This window comes from Primulina tabacum, chromosome 15, assembly GCF_025594145.1.
Source record: "Primulina tabacum isolate GXHZ01 chromosome 15, ASM2559414v2, whole genome shotgun sequence".
In the NCBI taxonomy this organism is placed as follows: Eukaryota; Viridiplantae; Streptophyta; class Magnoliopsida; order Lamiales; family Gesneriaceae; genus Primulina; species Primulina tabacum.
Window position 1 is genome coordinate 4,065,946 of NC_134564.1, and position 17,649 is coordinate 4,083,594.

The 17,649-nt window shown below is 37.0% G+C and overlaps 3 protein-coding genes across 6 annotated transcripts; 1 reads left to right on the top strand and 2 right to left on the bottom strand.

Annotated features, from left to right (window-relative positions):
- The first annotated feature begins 809 nt into the window (after positions 1–809).
- LOC142528026 (uncharacterized) lies at positions 810–7,076 on the top strand. Of its 4 annotated transcripts, none has more exons than XM_075633058.1 (11): positions 810–3,279; positions 3,490–3,583; positions 3,804–4,220; positions 4,658–4,797; positions 4,884–4,931; positions 5,118–5,228; positions 5,320–5,501; positions 5,579–5,700; positions 6,353–6,427; positions 6,505–6,609; positions 6,884–7,076. In XM_075633058.1, the coding sequence occupies exons 4-11, from the start codon at positions 4,747–4,749 to the stop codon at positions 7,054–7,056; spliced, it is 867 nt and encodes a 288-aa protein (XP_075489173.1). In that variant the 5' UTR covers positions 810–3,279; positions 3,490–3,583; positions 3,804–4,220; positions 4,658–4,746; the 3' UTR covers positions 7,057–7,076. The 4 variants fall into 4 exon arrangements, with proteins under 4 accessions (XP_075489173.1, XP_075489175.1, XP_075489171.1 ...); XM_075633060.1 differs by having other exon boundaries at positions 3,514–3,583; positions 3,838–4,220; XM_075633056.1 differs by having other exon boundaries at positions 810–3,583; positions 3,838–4,220.
- Positions 7,077–8,244: 1,168 nt separating this feature from the next.
- On the bottom strand, positions 8,245–12,543 carry LOC142527036 (chromatin remodeling protein SHL-like). Its single transcript, XM_075631741.1, has 5 exons — positions 12,387–12,543; positions 11,822–12,167; positions 11,034–11,102; positions 9,010–9,145; positions 8,245–8,590 (listed from the first exon to the last, which is right to left on the bottom strand). The coding sequence occupies exons 1-5, from the start codon at positions 12,457–12,459 to the stop codon at positions 8,564–8,566; spliced, it is 651 nt and encodes a 216-aa protein (XP_075487856.1). The 5' UTR covers positions 12,460–12,543; the 3' UTR covers positions 8,245–8,563.
- Positions 12,544–13,192: 649 nt separating this feature from the next.
- Positions 13,193–17,142, bottom strand: LOC142526325 (putative receptor-like protein kinase At2g21480). The gene is made up of 2 exons (XM_075630633.1): positions 15,946–17,142; positions 13,193–15,058 (listed from the first exon to the last, which is right to left on the bottom strand). Exons 1-2 carry the CDS (start codon positions 16,882–16,884, stop codon positions 13,349–13,351), a joined length of 2,649 nt encoding a protein of 882 aa, XP_075486748.1. The 5' UTR covers positions 16,885–17,142; the 3' UTR covers positions 13,193–13,348.
- Positions 17,143–17,649: the final 507 nt, after the last annotated feature.

The following is a 17,649-nucleotide window of genomic DNA, read 5'->3' on the forward strand; positions in this document are numbered from 1 at the left end:
GGCTGATACTTTTGGGGATTTAGTGTCGAATAAGTTGACAACTAGTGACAAGTTATATTTATTGATTGGCTTGGTAAAATGTTGTGCATATCAATGGCCTTTTGGATAGATTGAAATGTCTTGGAATGTCTGCTGATGTTTGATGACTAGTGAAATTTGTATTTTGATCATACCTTAGGTGGTATATTGATGCTTTGGCTGTCATAGAATCAATTTTTAGGTTGTACATACTCATTTTCTAGCTAAACATAGACACAAGCCATCTTTATATTTTCATTCAGCTTATTATACATAGATTCAAAATGTGGAAAGATCACCTTAACGTCCCCATCAGATGAAAAATCAAATACTGGATTCCTTATTCTTCGTACTCAGTTGAACATATAAAGAAAGAAGTTTTTTGTATGTAGTTAGCTAGGGTATAGTTATCCACAGCCCAAAACAATATTACGGTGACCTGAGATGTGAGAATATTGGATAGAAAATAAGATTTTTGGAACTTAAAAAAAATAGATGGGATAATATTAGAGAGTAGAATTGGAGAGTGTAGTGAGTTGGAATGAAAATATGTGTACACATTTGTGGGTATTTATAAAAGAGAATTGAAACTAGCCGTTAAATAGCCGTTACAAATTTTTTGGATTTTTTATAATTTAATTCGAATTAATTAAAAAAAAATATTTACAACGATATGAAAAACAAAAAGTATTAAAAAAATAAAAACAAACCGTTAAAAAATTGAAAAAATTAAAAAAAAATAAATTCAAAACACGTGGGGCCCGCTTAATAAACATTTTAAAACCAAAAAACACGTGGGGCCCGCCTGGGGCGGCTGCCCCACGCGTTTTGTGGCGCGTGCAAGACACAAAGTGTATGGCACGCGCCAAATACAAAAAAAAAAATTTATGTTAGTTTTCGCTTAGTAAGTTGTAAATGCTTCCGCATATTTTTATCGTTTTAAGAATCTACGTTGTAAAGACAATCTTATGATTGATTATGAGTAATAAACTGGTTTTTGGTTTATAGACTAGTGGAATTCACATTGGGTGAAAAAACTTATATAAATGTCTCGCCAATGAAAGGAATCATTAGATTCAATAAAGTTGGAAAAGTGAATCCTCGGTACGTAGGACCATTCGAAATTCTGGAGAAATTAGCAAATTGCTTTACAGAATAGCAGTGACACCAGATATGTATAGAATCCACAATGTATTTCACAAGTTCAAACTAAGGAAATACATCCCGAACCCAAGTCATGTTATGGAAATTGAACTGCTCATAATCAAAAAGTAACTTGGTGGAAGAGCTGAAATATGAAGATGTCTCTACTCATATTGTGGACACCAAGGATCAAGTACTGAGACGACGTATCATTCCCTACGTCAAGGTGCAATGGTCAAACCACAAAGAACGAGAAAACTACTTGAGAGTTTGAAGAGAAAATGCGCAAGCAATATCCCTACCTCTTCAAAGATCAAGCCGACTCAAGTTTCGAGGACGAAACTTCCAATAAGGAGGAGGGATGTGATATCCAAAATTTTGGGAGTGTAATTTGTAAATGTAGACATGTATAAAAATTTATTTTCGAATTATGGTATTATTGTAAAAATAATAAATTCGAAAATATTAAATAATACATAATATTTGAAATTACAAGCCAATAAATATATGAAATTTGAAATCCAGTGCAAGATACATAGTAAATTTGAAATTAAGGCTGGATATCCATCAAATTTGCAAGGAAATATTACATACAAGACAATTTTTCTCAACAGGGAAACATCTCAATATTTATGGAAGGAGTATCTCGAAATTTATGGAAGGAGCATCTCCAAATTATGGAATGATATCAATCGAATTTTGGTAAGATTTTTACCACCCCTCTATAATTAGGATAAGCTCTAATTCAAAATTTACACTGAAAATTTCGAGTTTCCTCTCCAATTTTCGAAATTTCCTCCCAAAAATTTTGCACGAGCCATGAAAATTTTTTTCAAATTCAGAATTTCGTTTCTCTCGTTCGGGTACCCGGAATCCGATCTCCACTGTTCAGAATATGCTTTCATATGTTTTGAATAACATATCCAAATTTCAGCCAAATCCAACGGTTAGTTTTTCGTTTATAGCCTCCACAAGAAAAATGCTCAAATTTTAGGCGGGAACAACATACCTACGATTTTATTTCCATAAGTAGGTTAAAACGACTTTCAAACCCGATCTTCACCCTTCATAATTTATTTGACTTACTTGTGAACGTACTGTAAAAGTTTAAGCCCGATCCAACGGTTCAATAAGGCACAAGGAATTTTACAAGCGGCTGATTTTTAGGTAGATGTGTTGCTGCGTTTTCGAAGTGTCGGTTGCATGATTATTCTATGGTTTCCGAATTCTTCACGTTTTCTTCTAGATCTAAGGTAAGTGGGTTTTTGTTATATTATAATTTGCACACTTGTCTTTCGTAAGTGGGCTTGTTTTAAATGTGTTGCATATGAATTATTTCGTTTTTGAATGTTTCGATCGAGCACCTTTATTCTGTTTATACCCTTTCTTGATATGATTATCATATGTTTTATGTTTTGGGTACTGTGAGAATTCAACTGGATATGGGTGAAAATCCCAATATGCATGATATGTTTATGGCCCTTACACAGTGTGATTGTAACTGTTATATGGTCTCGTCCCTTTAGAGGAGTAAAAATTAAGGATTCATATCAGTAAACCATGGAAAGTTGAGGAATCTCAGTGCCTTGGTCAAAATTATGTTTATGGTTATGATGATGACATGTTATCAGAATCATGTTATGCACGATATGATATGTGATTTTCGAAATTCATGTGTATTTTTTATGTATGTGCTCGAATGACCCCCGCTTACTGAGTGACGATCATATCAGTCACCCTTTACTCTAACCTCCCTAGATAAATCAGAAGAGAAAATCGAGGAAGATGAACAAGACTAATTTTGAGGCTGATAATAAGAAGAATCAATAAATTTACTTTAGTTTTCGCTTAATAAGTTGTAAACGCTTCCGCATATTTTTATCGTTTTAAGAATCTACGTTGTGAAGACAATCTTATGATTGATTATGAGTAATAAACTGGTTTTTGGTTTATACTGTACTACGAGGCTTGTTGTTTTTAATTGTGTGGTTGTAAAACAATGTCGGTGTCAACTAACCCCGGTCTCGGGCGTGACATCACCTACCGTAATTTTATTAATAGGCCAAGAATTTGGGACAGTGTCCAGACACCAAGTCAACCAAGCACTCCAGGAGATAGGTATGTAAAACCTGACTTGATTTAGGTACACACCAACTTTTCACCAAATGAGTTTTTAACCCGTGTTTGCTCACCATTGTAAATACTATGCAATGCCAGTATTTTTGTTTTTGAACCTTTAGCTAAATGTTGCTAATAAGTTATGAGCTTGCTGCATTCCTGATATATGGTTATTGTTTAAGCTTTTCTTCCATACGACTCTCACATCAGGTTATTTACTTTTTGATGCATCAGCGGACGATGGATATCATCTTCTCCGCCTCTCTCCCATTTGTTTGATGTGAGCAGCTGGAGTATTAGCAGGGTATGGGACAATAATCTATTGAGTATTGAGTCATTTCAGTCTGTCCTATGAATATCTTTTGCACCAAAATTTTTAATAGAATCGGTGATAGATTATCGGCATGCACCATGCTTCAGCCATTAGCAATGAGGCCTGGAGCCAAGTATTAGACTAAAAAAAGAAGTTAACTTAGTTGCTTATCAATAGCCTCATTTTTTTTGTTCTATCTCATCCTTAACAGCGCTATATCAGTTTTACTGTCCATAAATTTCCAGGATCTTCGAAGTTCTAGTCAAGCATTGAGTCACAGCACAAGTTTTAGTTCTAATGCAAGTGATATAGAGCGCCCAAGAAAATAGGTTGAACCCGCGTATTCATTTGTAGGGATGCACTGCATATTTGACTAGTGCAAGGCCATGGGTAATAATACTAAGAGAGCAAAAATTCTATTTTTTTCTAGTGCTTATTTTCATTGTTGAAATGTCTTTAAGAACATAAACTTCACAGTTACGGTCATAAAGCTCCGGCATATGAGTTCTGATCTGCTTGTTTATGGAGCATCGGGTGGAACCTTGACTGTATGCACAGTCTCGACACCACCATCAGTTCTGAAGCAGTTAACAGGGCATACAAAAGATGTCACAGGTTGGATTAACTGGTACTGACTATATAAACTTGTTACACTTCTATGCTTCTTTTTACTTCTGTGTTTGTCATAAATACTTCGGGAGCTTCTATAAAAATCACTTACATTAGATTTTACAATGTCAAGATAGAGGAAAGAAAGAAAATACTAAAATCATAGTAACAAATGTATTGGGCTAGGATACACGGATATGGGTCCTATTATCTTGCTTCAACTATATAGAGAAATGCGACTGATTTATTTATTTACCTATAATTAAATGAGAACTTGTAGTTTGGGTTGGCCAGGGCTAAGTAAATTGTATTGATAATTTTATCATAGTGCACCTATGATAGGCTGATTCTTGCTGCTGAGTTAAGTTATTTACTTAGATATTTTGTCAACATCTGTACTTTAAATTTGCCAAGCGTTCTCGCATTATTTGGATCTAAAGTGTATTCCTTGTTCAGATTTTGATTTCTCAGCAAACAATCAGTATATTGCTTCTTCCTCAATTGATTAAACGGTACGAGTATGGGATACGTCAAAAGGGCTTTGCATGAGGGTGATTTATGGAATTTCTTCACAACTTTGTATTCGCTTTCATCCTGTAAGTGCATGATAACATTCTATTCCAACGTTTTCGCTACTAGTAGATTCAAAATATCCAACAATTATTACTATTAACTTGTGCAGGAGAACAATAATTTCCTCTCTGTTGGCAACTCAAATAAAGAGATCATGGTAATGCTTTGTGTCTGTTTCACTAAATATGTTTTTCTCGGATGTTTTAAAATTTCACATCCACGGTTGCTAAAATTTTGGAAAAAGTTTTGGGCCTCACGATGTTGGGAGTAAAGTAGCACTTTTTGTTGCAATTTACTTCCACAGGATCTCTAATCTTTGTATTACCACATTCTCGCATTCTAGGTGTTCAACTTTAGCACTGGCAGAATGATCAATAAATCAAATTTCAACAGTGACGTTGCCACTATGGATCATGACCACACGGGTCAACTTATCTTCTGTGGTGATGCTCTGGTACACCATCAGCTACGATGATTTTATACTGCAAATAACCTTTTTTTAATCTTCTTTTCTATGACACCCCCCTCTTCAACTGACTCTACAGGGATGCGTTTACACAGTTACAATGAATTCGCATACTGGTGTTCTATCCCGGTCTCACCGCTATCGAAGCAGTGGCAAACAAAAGTCTCCTGTCACTACGGTTCAGTACCGAACCTTTTCCTTGCTCGCAAGTGGTCCAGTATTACTGACTTTTTCTCGAGATGGAAGTTTATCTTTCTTCAGGTTAAATATATTTTTCCAGAATTCACAATGTAATTTTAGAATCTCAATTTTGCTTGAACGCTTTTTTGTTTCTGCAGTGTGTCTTTGGAGATACAGGGATATTTGACCCTCCGCCGCGCGCTGAAATTGTCGGCTCGTTTGCATAGTATTCGCGCCTCTTTCTGCCCTTTGCTTTCCCTCGAAAAAGGAGAATATATAGGTACAAATGCATACATCCTTACAGTCGGTTTTACATTATCTTGTATACCAACTGAAAGTATGTCTAATGGCTTATACTGACTTGTTTGCCAAATGTCTTGTATTGACGGATGTTGACATAATGTCTCCTATTGGCTAGTGTCATATTATGTTACGCGTAGGAAAAAGACAATGTTCTAAATATTGCCCTACGCAGCCTCCTAGACGGTGCATAGGCGTTGGCCGACCGCACCGAAAATGTGCTAATCGGCCAGCCTAGGCGGCCTTAGGGTGTGGTAGATCGGGGAAGTAGTCTGGGCAATAGCAATTTTACCTGTTATAACCGTGGCGGTGGAAATATTCTGGAGTTTTCGAAATTTCAACGTGCTGGAGAATAGCGAATATTATAGGCATTATGAGAGAGGAGATGCTAACGATTGGAACCAGTGATTCTCATCTAGGGTTGGGACTAGGCGGCCTAGGAGCTGGTCTGATGCCCGACTAGCGTCTAATGAATTTTAGAACCTCGAGGAATGATATAGTTAATCGGTAGCAAATGATGTAGTACTTAGTGTAAGTGAAGATTAGTACTGAATCATTATGGTTCAGAAATTTTCATATTTGAATGATCTTAACCTTTCTGATTCCTGAGATTGATCTGTACACCATTGTAGTTGCTGGAAGTGAGGATACTAATGTCTACTTCCACGATTTAACTCGACCAAGGCACGCGTGTCAACAAATTACAGGTTTTTTTTACCGTATTCTAGATTTTACTGTTTTCATTCCCACATATATATATTGATGATCGACTAAAAATTTCTAGGGCATGGTTACCCAGCTATACCCGTTGCTTGGAATCATGGGGAGAATTTGTTAGCTTCTTCTGATTTTGGCGGCACTGTGATTGTATGGAAGAGAGCTAAGACAGGTTAAAAGAAAGTTATCCATTCTTTTTCTTTTGTACCCTTTTACCACCCAAAGAAAATGACCCTATCGCTTTAATGTATGCTAATATTCATGCAGCAGTAAATCTCCTACCTCTATAGTAGGACTAGAAAGTAGAATATAAAGCAAAAGAAAAGGTTTCAATGAAGACTACGGATAACGAATTACTAAGCTGGAATATTAAAATTTAACCCAAATGAGGACGGCAAATTTAGTTTGTATATTTTATACTTTTCTTTTTGTTTCTGGAATTTTAGTGATCAACGTAGGTAACAGTTTTGCATATGAGCTGGCAATCGCTATATTGGATCTGCCATCAGCCATCTGTTCACTTGCATTTTCACGTCTTCAGTTTATTTCAAGAACGGTATTTTGCCTTATCGGAAGCTGTCGACTGCGCTGGGGTTTGTATTGTTGGATTGAACAGTAAAAACGTAGGTACACTAGAGACTGACCTACGTAATCATCTCGGCTAAATCTTTGAACAAAGTAATACTAAAGATTATGCGTACTGCTAAGCAAATTATGGTAGGGTGGGCATGTTCAGAAACTGAATCAAATTATAAAACCAAACCAAATCTCATGATTTGGATCGGTTTTGCTGACAACAAATCATAAAAATTGGATTGCTTCAAATCTTGAATAAAAATAAATCAAACCAAATTATTCAAATCGATTACATTAACATAAAAAAATCATGTAATAAATTTTGTTAATTTAGTGTGATTTTTTTGAATATATGTATTTTATGTTTGATTCTTAGTTTGTATTATATATTAGAGAGTTTTGTAACTATACAATTACATTGCAATTTATTTATTGTAGATTTTAGTTCAAATAAACATGAATACAACCCTAAAAGCTTAGACTTTTTTACCAGTCGCAAAATAGTGCAACCTGCAAAGTATTTTAATATATGATTTTTATTTATAACCATTCTACCCACAATCAAATAAAATATTTACTCAACTTTTGTCTTATATTAATTACAGTTTTTACTAAATCACTATATTTTATGAACTAATTCACTAAGAAACTTAAGACTAGTTATCAAACCAAACCAAACTGAAATTCGTGATTTGGTAATAAAAGTTTCATGTTTTGGTTTGGTTTGAAATGTTGGACAACTGAGAAAATATAATTCGATTCAAATTTTTATCTAAAATTGAACCAAATCATAGTTGGACACCGCTGATGACTAACAATGCATTCGTAGTCTTGTCGGTTAGGACACTCCGTACTCACCCGGGAGTCTTGCCAGCTGAAAGAAATTTGATTCACACACCAGTGGCTCACGCAGAAGCCTTACGGTGCCTTCGATCCCATTCTTTAGATTTCATATCCAATCTAATTACTTGAATTGTTGATTTTGACACTTGAAATAGCTCAATCACTTTATCAAAATACGTTGGTCCACCTCAGAATTATGCTAATTGATTTCTCAGTCTTAGTTCATAAATCCACATTCTGAAAATTTGTTCTATGTAACCATAAACAAGAATTTACGTAGATAAAACAAAAGGGATGAAAGATTAATAGTAATAGCCAATATAAATTCGATACTGGCAAATCCTAAGAACGGATTCAAATCCTAAATTCTGAAACTTGAAACATGAACTTGAAAAAGAACCCCAAATATCCATAAATATACACCCGCTGCTCATTGTCTGTATAAATAACTAATACATAGAAACAACAGATCACCAAGCATACTACACAACACAGACCCCTTCATCTATGACTTCATTGGAGTTGAAAGATGGATTAAAAAGAGAAATATGGGGCGGGGGGATAGTATCTACATAACATAATTACACACAACCACACACCCACAAATGGGAACAGAGTTTAACTGTCTTTCTAACAAGATAGACACATTGCCATCACTCACTTGGTGTTTGTTTGCATCCTATGGGAACATACATATTCATATCTTCTCACCTCCGGCGGCGTTTTGTATCCACCTGAAAAACCCAAATTAACTCATATTTGAAAATGCAGAAAACCCAAGCACAATTATTATATAAGATTCGAGGATCTAAGCATGTTTTGCTGTGTGTTGAGAAGATGTCTGTCCGGGAATAAGTAATACAAATAGGTTTTATCGACTTCAAAGATCAAAATATTTCACTATTTTACGCCTACAGAATCCAAATGATCTTGCAATTACGATGGATTGCATTTTAACTTGAAATCATCCCAAAATGTATTTTACTGGCAAGACGAGGTAGTGTCTACAACTTCTACTCCAGATAAACTCATCTTGTTCACTCTAGGCTAAACCCTCAAGTTTAATTATTCATAACTGCGGAGATCAATCAAGACTGGATTTTGAAAACGAGAATTACAAGGGGATCAAAGATTGCAGCAGTGATTGAATTACCTTTGCATCAGCAAGTCTGGTAGAAACATGAGAGTTATGTAATTTCTTCTGATCCTCGGACGAACAATTATGACAGAAAAAGTGGTCAAGCCTTTTGGCTTCCTCAGGCGTCATGTCTATACAAATTGGATGGAACCTGAACAAGATCACGGATGCTTATTTCACTGCCATGTATGAAACAATCAAATGATAGATCCTCTCAATTTAGACACTAAATTCGAAACAAATTTTGGCCCCCATGGCATAAGTTTTTACTTTTTATTGTTACAGTCCAATGCAATAAATATCTAATGTTAAGACCAAATTCTTTCCCCTCAGGCCTCACAAATATGGTAATAATTTGCGTTCACCATTCCAGTCGGCAACTAAGATAGCTCTAATAAACCGGGTTGTAGCATGGTCTTAAAGGTAAAAAAATATGCATTTCCACTTCAGCAATTTCTAATTTAACACCTCACGTCTGAGACCATGAATATTCGAGTCCTCTTATGGGGAAAAAACAGTTAATCTTAGAAGAAACACTATGTAAATCCATTACCTAACAGGATCCCAAGAATTGCTTAGGAGCATCACAAGGGATAATCATCTACCTCTATGATCCCACATATATTCTGAAAATTTTTAAAACCAGCTTTTCGTCCCATGCAGTTCGATACCCAAGTTCAGAAGTCATACACAGGAATCCCAATGTTTAGTAGCTAGCAACAGAGAATTATATTTGTACTTGATTGGGCACACCCTGTTTCCACATATTATGAGGGATAGATTTTCCTTGTAGATGAGGATGCACGTGAATGTATTAACTAGTGGAAACAACAATGCAATCTGTTATGAGCTTTCAAGTTACATCCCCACCATAAAGTAGCTCTATTTATATTTCACTCATGTTAAAAACCGTTGATTCCTAATGGAGCTGCCAAGGATTTATTTGTGTAGGTCATATGTTTAAAACTGTCAAGCATACTTAGTCTTTCGTTTTTTTCCTCACATTACGAATGGGATGTGACAAAAAATTTGTTTGTGAATTAGGAAAGCCATGCTTCTTAGGAACTAACAGGAGTTACCGTCGCTCAACCACAATTTATTAAAAAGCTGAGAGTAAAATGATGAAACAACTTTGAAATGAACAAACTAGATCGACATCAAACGCTCATAGGAAAAGTAACGGTGCAACCAAAATGGATAATCAAAAAGTGCGATGCCAACCAAAAAATTTAATGTCCAAGAGAGTCATTCAGAAAGTGAACTCTTAAAAAAAGAGACAAAAGCTGAATAACTGGAAATAAAGTAATCGAGAGCTTCATCTAAACAGGTATAAGACAGGGTCTTACTCTATGAAGTTAGAGAACAGTCAACTAAATTTTCATGCCTAAACTAAGATTGAGGAAAAACATTACAGCGCCTTCTCATTAGCTCTTGAATATCAGATAAGTCACTTCACAAAGCACAAAGAGAGTACACATACATAGCTCATAGCTGGAGTGGAACGAATTCCTTCGCCTTTAGGTGCGGCAAGTCACCCCCATGCTCCCATGGTACAGGCACTTTCTATTAGTACAACCTACTTATCTCATTTTGGAAACATTTAGTTTCCATATAATTTCCTATTCTACACATGTCGTCTGTATATATACAAGACACACGTACATGCATGTCTCGCTTTGGAAACATTTAAAAACGAACACAACCTGCCATATAGCTATGGAGATGAGATAACCCGTCAAACAAATTCCAGAAGGAGAGGAACCAGCATAGCAGAACAATATACCAGTTTTACATGAACAGGTGCATTTTGAAAATAGCGTAACATAAAAAAATGCATACAATATAGTTTTTAGCTCAACACAATAGAACTGAAGCTAGAACGAGTAGAATGTGACACTAAAAGCTTAAGGAAGATCCACATAAATAATATTGTTGTATCATGACTCTTTCCACTGCATGAAGCCGATCAGCATATTATATAGTACAAGTGTATGCCAAATAACCAACATCAACTGATTCTGAGGGGTATGTGAACTCACCAATCACTGCACTCTTCGCACTGAACCATGAGATCGTCGGGATTGTAAGGCATCTCACATTTACAGTAGCTGCAGCCATTTAATGAGATGGAAAATGAAATAACATAATGCAAAAACCTGAGCCATGGATCGATAACTAAAACTAACATACTAGAAACCAAAAATGCTACCTTATTTAGTGCACAGAGGAAAATAAATATTGGAGTCCAGTATTCCCCGAAATCAAAGTTTTTACTCACAGTACAATTGAACTTAGCAACACAAAGCCATAATTTTGGACAAATGTAACGATTGGAGGTGCTGAACCATCCTAATTGCTCCCCTGAAGTATATTTTCGGTTACTCAATTCATGATTAAAATCAACGAGTCAACTATATAAATTTATCTCTTCCCAGTTATCACTCCTGTTTCTTTTTTCACACCAGATAATCGTTTAAAGCAGCCAAAAGAAGAAACTTTCTGACCCACTAAGAATCTTTATATAAGGTGATGACTACAGCATGGATTTAGAATCGAGCCAGAAGAATTATAGATTCTTGACAAAAACAATTTTTTTTATCAATTAAAGCAGGTATTATTCAAAATATCTAAAACTTCCCCTAGTGTAGATTAGGTGATGACAAAAATTTTAAAAACATTAACTTCAGTGTTCCAATATCAATTCTAAGAAACCAGTACTATCGTTCGATTCACATACAGTCCAAATTTACAAAAAATTCACCAGGAGCCCCTTAATTTCAACAGTTTAACTCAGGCAAAACAAGATGTACTCTAAGAATAAACCTACACCGCAACTCTGTCGGGATTAAAGGCACCGGTAGAAGAATTGTACTCGAATCGGCAGAAGAAGTCATCATTCCCAACGGCATCCAGCTTAGTGTAGCTCTTGAAGTTGTGCACCGTGCACTTCCCCTCAACAGTATCGACGCTCTGATAATCAAAGTGATCAGACAAGAACACCTCTTTTAAGCTGTGGAATTGTCGCCGGCCTCCGATAGACTCCTCCGGCCGGTAATACCACCTCACATAGATCCTCACATTCGCGCCGCGGCTGTCCGCCTCGATCCTCTCCACACGCGCGACGTACGACGGCTTTGATGTGTCCGAAGGCCTCATTAAAACACAGTCGCCAGCTGGACAAACAAACAAATAACCGTACAAGTAAGTAACACCAATTTCGGCATCAGACACGAAGGTAGAAAAACAACAGAGCTAACGACTTGCGATTCGTGAAAAAATTGAAACGATCAATTCAAGAACAGCTCCAATTTGAAATTGAACGAAGCAGACAGATAAGCAGCTCAGCTAAGACCAAATTCAGATGATAAATAGAGGAATATCAGAAAACTAACGGCGAATAGTTTTCCCGATGTGCTTGACGGTGATGGAATCGAGAGTATGGCGCACATATTTGGGTTTAGTCATGTCCGATACGGCGGAGAAGTGGCGGAGAGAATGATAGAACGCCGCTTTTAATTGTATTTTCCTTTAATTTTAATAATATAGGAGATATGTTTTAATGCTTCGCGCAATACGGTCACGATTGATTTTTGGGATTTTTGTGAATTGAAAGAAGATTAGAGGTCAATTTGGGACAAAATTGTACGGATGCATGATTGGATAATCATGTGTCGTATCTTGTGTGAGACGTATCTCTTATTTATGTTATTCATGAAAAAATATTACTTTTATTGCTAAGAATATTAATTTTTAATGTGAATATCAGTAGGGTTGACAGATCTCACGGATAAAAATTCGTGAGACCGTCTCACAAAAGACTTACTCATATATATATTAGGACCGCTGCTTTTTTCTTTTTTCTATTTTTTTTAAATTGCGGACTTGGTAAATCTTTGAATTAATGTCAATAGTTTGTAAATTACGTCATCCAGATGATTCACGTTGGACAAATCTCATGCGACAAGATCACTCGAGAAAATGTTGATGATTGAACTCTCCACAATTCATCAAATACTCATCTACTCCTAACAACTTGGATACGAAGTAATTGGACACGTTTAATAATGGCCAATTATATGGTTAGTTATATGATATGATCCGCGAAACATGGTAAAATGCTCACACAATTAAAAAAAGATTTGACAAAATGTGGAACCACTAATTATAATATTACTTGTAACCAGAGAAAAGAAAACAAGTTTCATAGACATTCAGTAATTATACTATAAAAATTTCCAGTACGTATTGAACAGTGGTGATACACACACCAAAACAGAGAGGTGTGCTTATGGATACACAAGGATGATGCAAGATTTTTTTGCATCAATCCATTTTTTTTTTTTGAACAAGTGATTTAACGGCCATTCAGTGCAGCAAATTGGGCAAACATAGCTGTTCCAGAATGTTCATCGATGACTTGAACTTCAGCAGAGCTTTTTCCAACCTCCGGTGTAGAATTTGACCTGTTATCTGAGGCAGAAACAGCAGGAGGAGTAGGCATAACAATAGGAGGAGAAGCTGGGGTCGAAAAAAACCCGTTTTCTTCGCCATTTTTACCATGTGACCAGTTCTCTTGCAGCTGCAAAGCGGACTCCAAATTCCACAGCACATCCCCCATAGTCGGCCTGTCGACCCCGTATTCCGCCAAGCATTTCTCGGCAGCTTCAGCAAGTTTGTCCATCGACTCGGGATTGATATGACCGACCAATGTTGGATCGATGATCTTCTCTAATAGCCCTTTTCTCTTCCACTGCATCGCCCACTCTGCTAAGTTCACTTGCTCTCTGGGTAAGGAAGGGTCGATGGCGGGACGTGTGCACAACGCCTCCAAGAGGACAACGCCAAATGAGTACACATCTGATTTATCCGTAAGCTGCTGCTTCCGGAAGTACTCGGGGTCCAAGTACCCGAAACTACCCTTCACTGCCGTGCTCACGTGCGTTTGCTCCGTGTTTACGTCCTTAGACAGCCCGAAATCAGCCATCTTGGCGATGAAGTTGTCGTCCAACAAAATATTGGTAGTTTTCACATCGCGGTGAATGATCCCTTGTGCGGCACCGGTGTGAAGGTAATGTAATCCCCTAGCTGCCCCAATACAGATTTCGAGTCTCTGTTTCCATGATATAGGGGGCAAGTTCTTACCGTACAGGTGATCTCTGAATGGTCCATTCGACATGAACTCGTACACGAGAATCATCTCCGAGTTTTCGTCGCAATAACCAATCAACGAGACCAGATGACGATGCCTTAGTTTCGAAAGCATCTGAATCTCAGTCTGGAACTCGTTGAGCCCTTGCTCCGATTGCGGGTTGCCTCGTTTCACCGCGACTTTCGTGCCATCGTCGATCACTCCAAGATAAACATTCCCGAATCCTCCAACGCCTATAATCGCACTGGGATCCCAATTCTTGGTGGCTTCTTGCAACTCATAAAAAGAAAAGTACCTGCCTAAACCAGTAGTAGATGAAAAGAACTGGCTTTTTCGAGACCCTAATGAAGTCTTACTACTCGACATAAAGCTTGTATCCCCTGCATGAACTGGTAACAACCAAGAAGAGAAACTGTTCCTTTTCTGCCAATCTTGAGGTCTTTTTTGCCATTTCACAGCCATTGCACCCAATCCAACGAACGCACCAAACATCATAGCAAATCCAACGGCTGCTACTGTTCCTTTAACTTGGTTATTACCATCTGCCTTTTCCCCATTGACACCAAATTCTCCATCAAGACTTCCAACAGAATTGTTCATCTTCAAGACCTCTAGGCCATTGAGAAGCGCGTTTTTGGTACCGGCATTTTCTCCCATCGGTCCGACTTGAACTGTCAATGGGTCCAAACCCGTGACCATGGATGAGTTTAGGACAAAATCAGCATAATAGGCTGCTGTTAATCCGCCTGCTTCCGTGGATAAATCGAGCCCGGTGATGCTCGGCTTACCATTAATATATACATTAAAGTACAGGTCATTAGGAGATTTGCTCACTATGTCTGCAAAGTGTAGTCGAACGAGATATTGGAACGAAGTATCAATCTTCATTTTCCATGTGATGTTGAAATTGGGAACCTGGATATGGCATTTTTGTTAGATACGTAGAATAACATGAATAATGATAAAGATGCCAAAAAAAAAATTATATTTAATCCTACAACAATTATATCGTTAGATTTTGTATTGAATTTTTTATGTTTAAAAATTTAGTTGTTTGTGTAACATTACTCCGTTAACATTGACGTAAAAAAACTAATGCAAAGTTGAAAAAACTTATGTGAGACGGTCTCACGGGTCGTATTTTGTGAGACGGATATCTTATTTGGATCATCTATGAAAAAATATTACTTTTTATGCTAAGAGTATTACTTTTTATTGTGAATATCGGTAGGGTTAAATCGTCTCACAGTTAATAAAGATTCATGAGACCGTCTCACTAGAGACTTACTGTGCAATGTTTGTACTAATTTCTAGAATTTATTCTTCATTCCGAAAATAAAACTAGCTAGCTATCAATACCAAATTTTGAAAAAAAAAATATCTCAAAAACCAATTTTTACCAACATTACATTAGATATATTTAAATATATAATTAAATACATATCTGATTCAACTTTTCTACACCTGCCAAAAATTCCTTATTATTTTATAATATTTAATCAAATATATTTAATTTTACTAAAATATATCAAATTTATTATCATTCATGCGTATATCAATTTAATGTTGTTTTATAATATTTGTTAAATAAAAGTTATTAATTATATATGGAATTTTACCATAATCTAACATATGATGTTGAAATTATATTTTAATAAATTTGCATAAAAAATTTAAAGAATATTCATTTGGCAAATTGCTCACGTTTGCAATATTTTTCATTTTTAAACCGTGGTTCGAAATATTTTCCCAACTATTCAAAGAGCAAAATCAGTTCTTGTAAGAAAATCAGCTTCACTCACCTGAACATTGGCGTCGGCCATCTGGGTAGCGGTGGCGTAAACCACCGGCGGTGCTATCAGCGGTGACTCACCCTCAGGATACGTTATCACGCTCGGGTCCACAGATACGTCGCTCCCGACGACTTTCGGCTCTAGGTACGGCTCATCCGAGTCCCATGCTCTTCCTAACGTGTCGTTTTGAGCCGTGATCACGGGGCCGCCGACATTGAGCCGATACACCGTCTGATATGCGTTTTTCATCAGCCCCGAGTAATCGCCCTTGGGAGATACAGCGGTGGCCACATCTCCGATCAATATGTCAGGCGCTGAAACGAACTCGATAGCGTTTATGTAAGCCAAGCCGCCTTGAGAAGGCTCGAAGGTTAAAGCGAAACGCTCCGTGGTTACATTGACGAGGTATTCTCTGAATTCCCACGTTCGATTTTCGGGGAGCTGGAATTCGTGGACCAATACGAGGTTGTTGCTGGTTTTTACTTTGAATTTTGCGTTTTGCAGGTCCTTTTCGTTGTTTGGGACGGGGGCGAAGTGGAGCCGGATCCAATGCCAGCCGGGTCGGGCGACATGGAAAGTGTAGGTGGCTTCGGTCTCGAAGACTTTAGCGGAGAGGTAAATCGGAGAGGGGGCGGTGGGGAAAGCTGTGGCCGGGGCGGAGACTTTGAGATCGAGGCCGTTGTTGGATAAGTAGTTGCTGGTTTCTAAATCGCCGAGGAAAACTCGTTTTCCGGGAAGGGTTGTGGCGGCGGAGCTGCCGCAGTCTAGGAGGTAATTGTCCGGTGGGGTGAACGAGTCTGATTTCGCAGGGGCGTTGATTCTTGCGGCGTGGGTTGAGACGACAGCGTTTGAAACGAATGTTGAAAGAACCAGGAGGATTGCCACGGCGGAATACAGTGGCGAGTGGCGGAGATCGGCGATACACCGCCGTGGATATGCATTTTCCATATCTGCAGCTGCCCTCCTGGGAGGATGAAATTTTGGAAGGATGACTATGGAAGAAATCGGGAGAAAGTTATCGGCATTGTGTTGATTCTGAACCTTTTTTTTATTTTTTTTAATTAACTTTTTAATGTTTTTTTCAGGAAATTAATGTTCAAATCGAAATCATTTTGTGATATCCAATGTTGTCGGATGATTCTGGGGTGGAGGGAGAAGGAGGCTTAGTTTGAGCTTTTGGTGCCTATTCTTGGTTAGCAGATATACGAATGATTCACATATTGTAATGATATTAAAATACTGAAAGAAATTCTCTCAGTATATAAAAACTAACCCATGGTTAATTCATTTTCCTCCTATCTTACATGGATTCTTTTATTAAAAAATTGAACCATGTCTAAAAAGTATAAGAAAATGGAACCAACTACATCATTTATCATATATATAATTAGATAGATCATTATAGATTAACTCGCAAAAATATATGAATCGACATTTTTTTTTATCAATACAAACTTTGTTCAGATATTAATCGGAACGATGACATGACATCTAATAAATAAACAATATCTTGATGTCACGTCAACTATATCTGACATTACGTAAAAATCTTTGTGATATAATAATAAAAACACAAAGCCGTTTAAATACTTACATGATCAAAAAACAAATAGATCGACTTACGTAATCAATAGCATCACACATATTCATGATAATTTATCTAATGTTTATTTCTAATTCAACTTAGGTTGGTCAGATTGCATTCTGCTTCTC

What these genes read in the sequence shown, in the direction of transcription:
- LOC142528026 (XM_075633056.1), top strand. Translation starts at nt 4,747, where the DNA reads ATGAGGGTGATTTATGGAATTTCTTCACAACTTTGTATTCGCTTTCAT. An exon ending in TCTTCTGTGGTGATGCTCTG is followed by an intron (nt 5,229 to 5,319) that starts GTACACCATCAG and finishes CTGACTCTACAG; the next exon opens with GGATGCGTTTACACAGTTAC. An exon ending in GGAAGTTTATCTTTCTTCAG is followed by an intron (nt 5,502 to 5,578) that starts GTTAAATATATT and finishes TTGTTTCTGCAG; the next exon opens with TGTGTCTTTGGAGATACAGG.
- LOC142527036 (XM_075631741.1), bottom strand. Translation starts at nt 12,459, where the DNA reads ATGACTAAACCCAAATATGTGCGCCATACTCTCGATTCCATCACCGTC. An exon ending in AATCCCGACAGAGTTGCGGT is followed by an intron (nt 11,103 to 11,821) that starts GTAGGTTTATTC and finishes AAATGGCTGCAG; the next exon opens with CTACTGTAAATGTGAGATGC. An exon ending in TGCGAAGAGTGCAGTGATTG is followed by an intron (nt 9,146 to 11,033) that starts GTGAGTTCACAT and finishes GATCTTGTTCAG; the next exon opens with GTTCCATCCAATTTGTATAG.
- LOC142526325 (XM_075630633.1), bottom strand. Translation starts at nt 16,884, where the DNA reads ATGGAAAATGCATATCCACGGCGGTGTATCGCCGATCTCCGCCACTCG. An exon ending in TGGCCGACGCCAATGTTCAG is followed by an intron (nt 15,059 to 15,945) that starts GTGAGTGAAGCT and finishes TGCCATATCCAG; the next exon opens with GTTCCCAATTTCAACATCAC.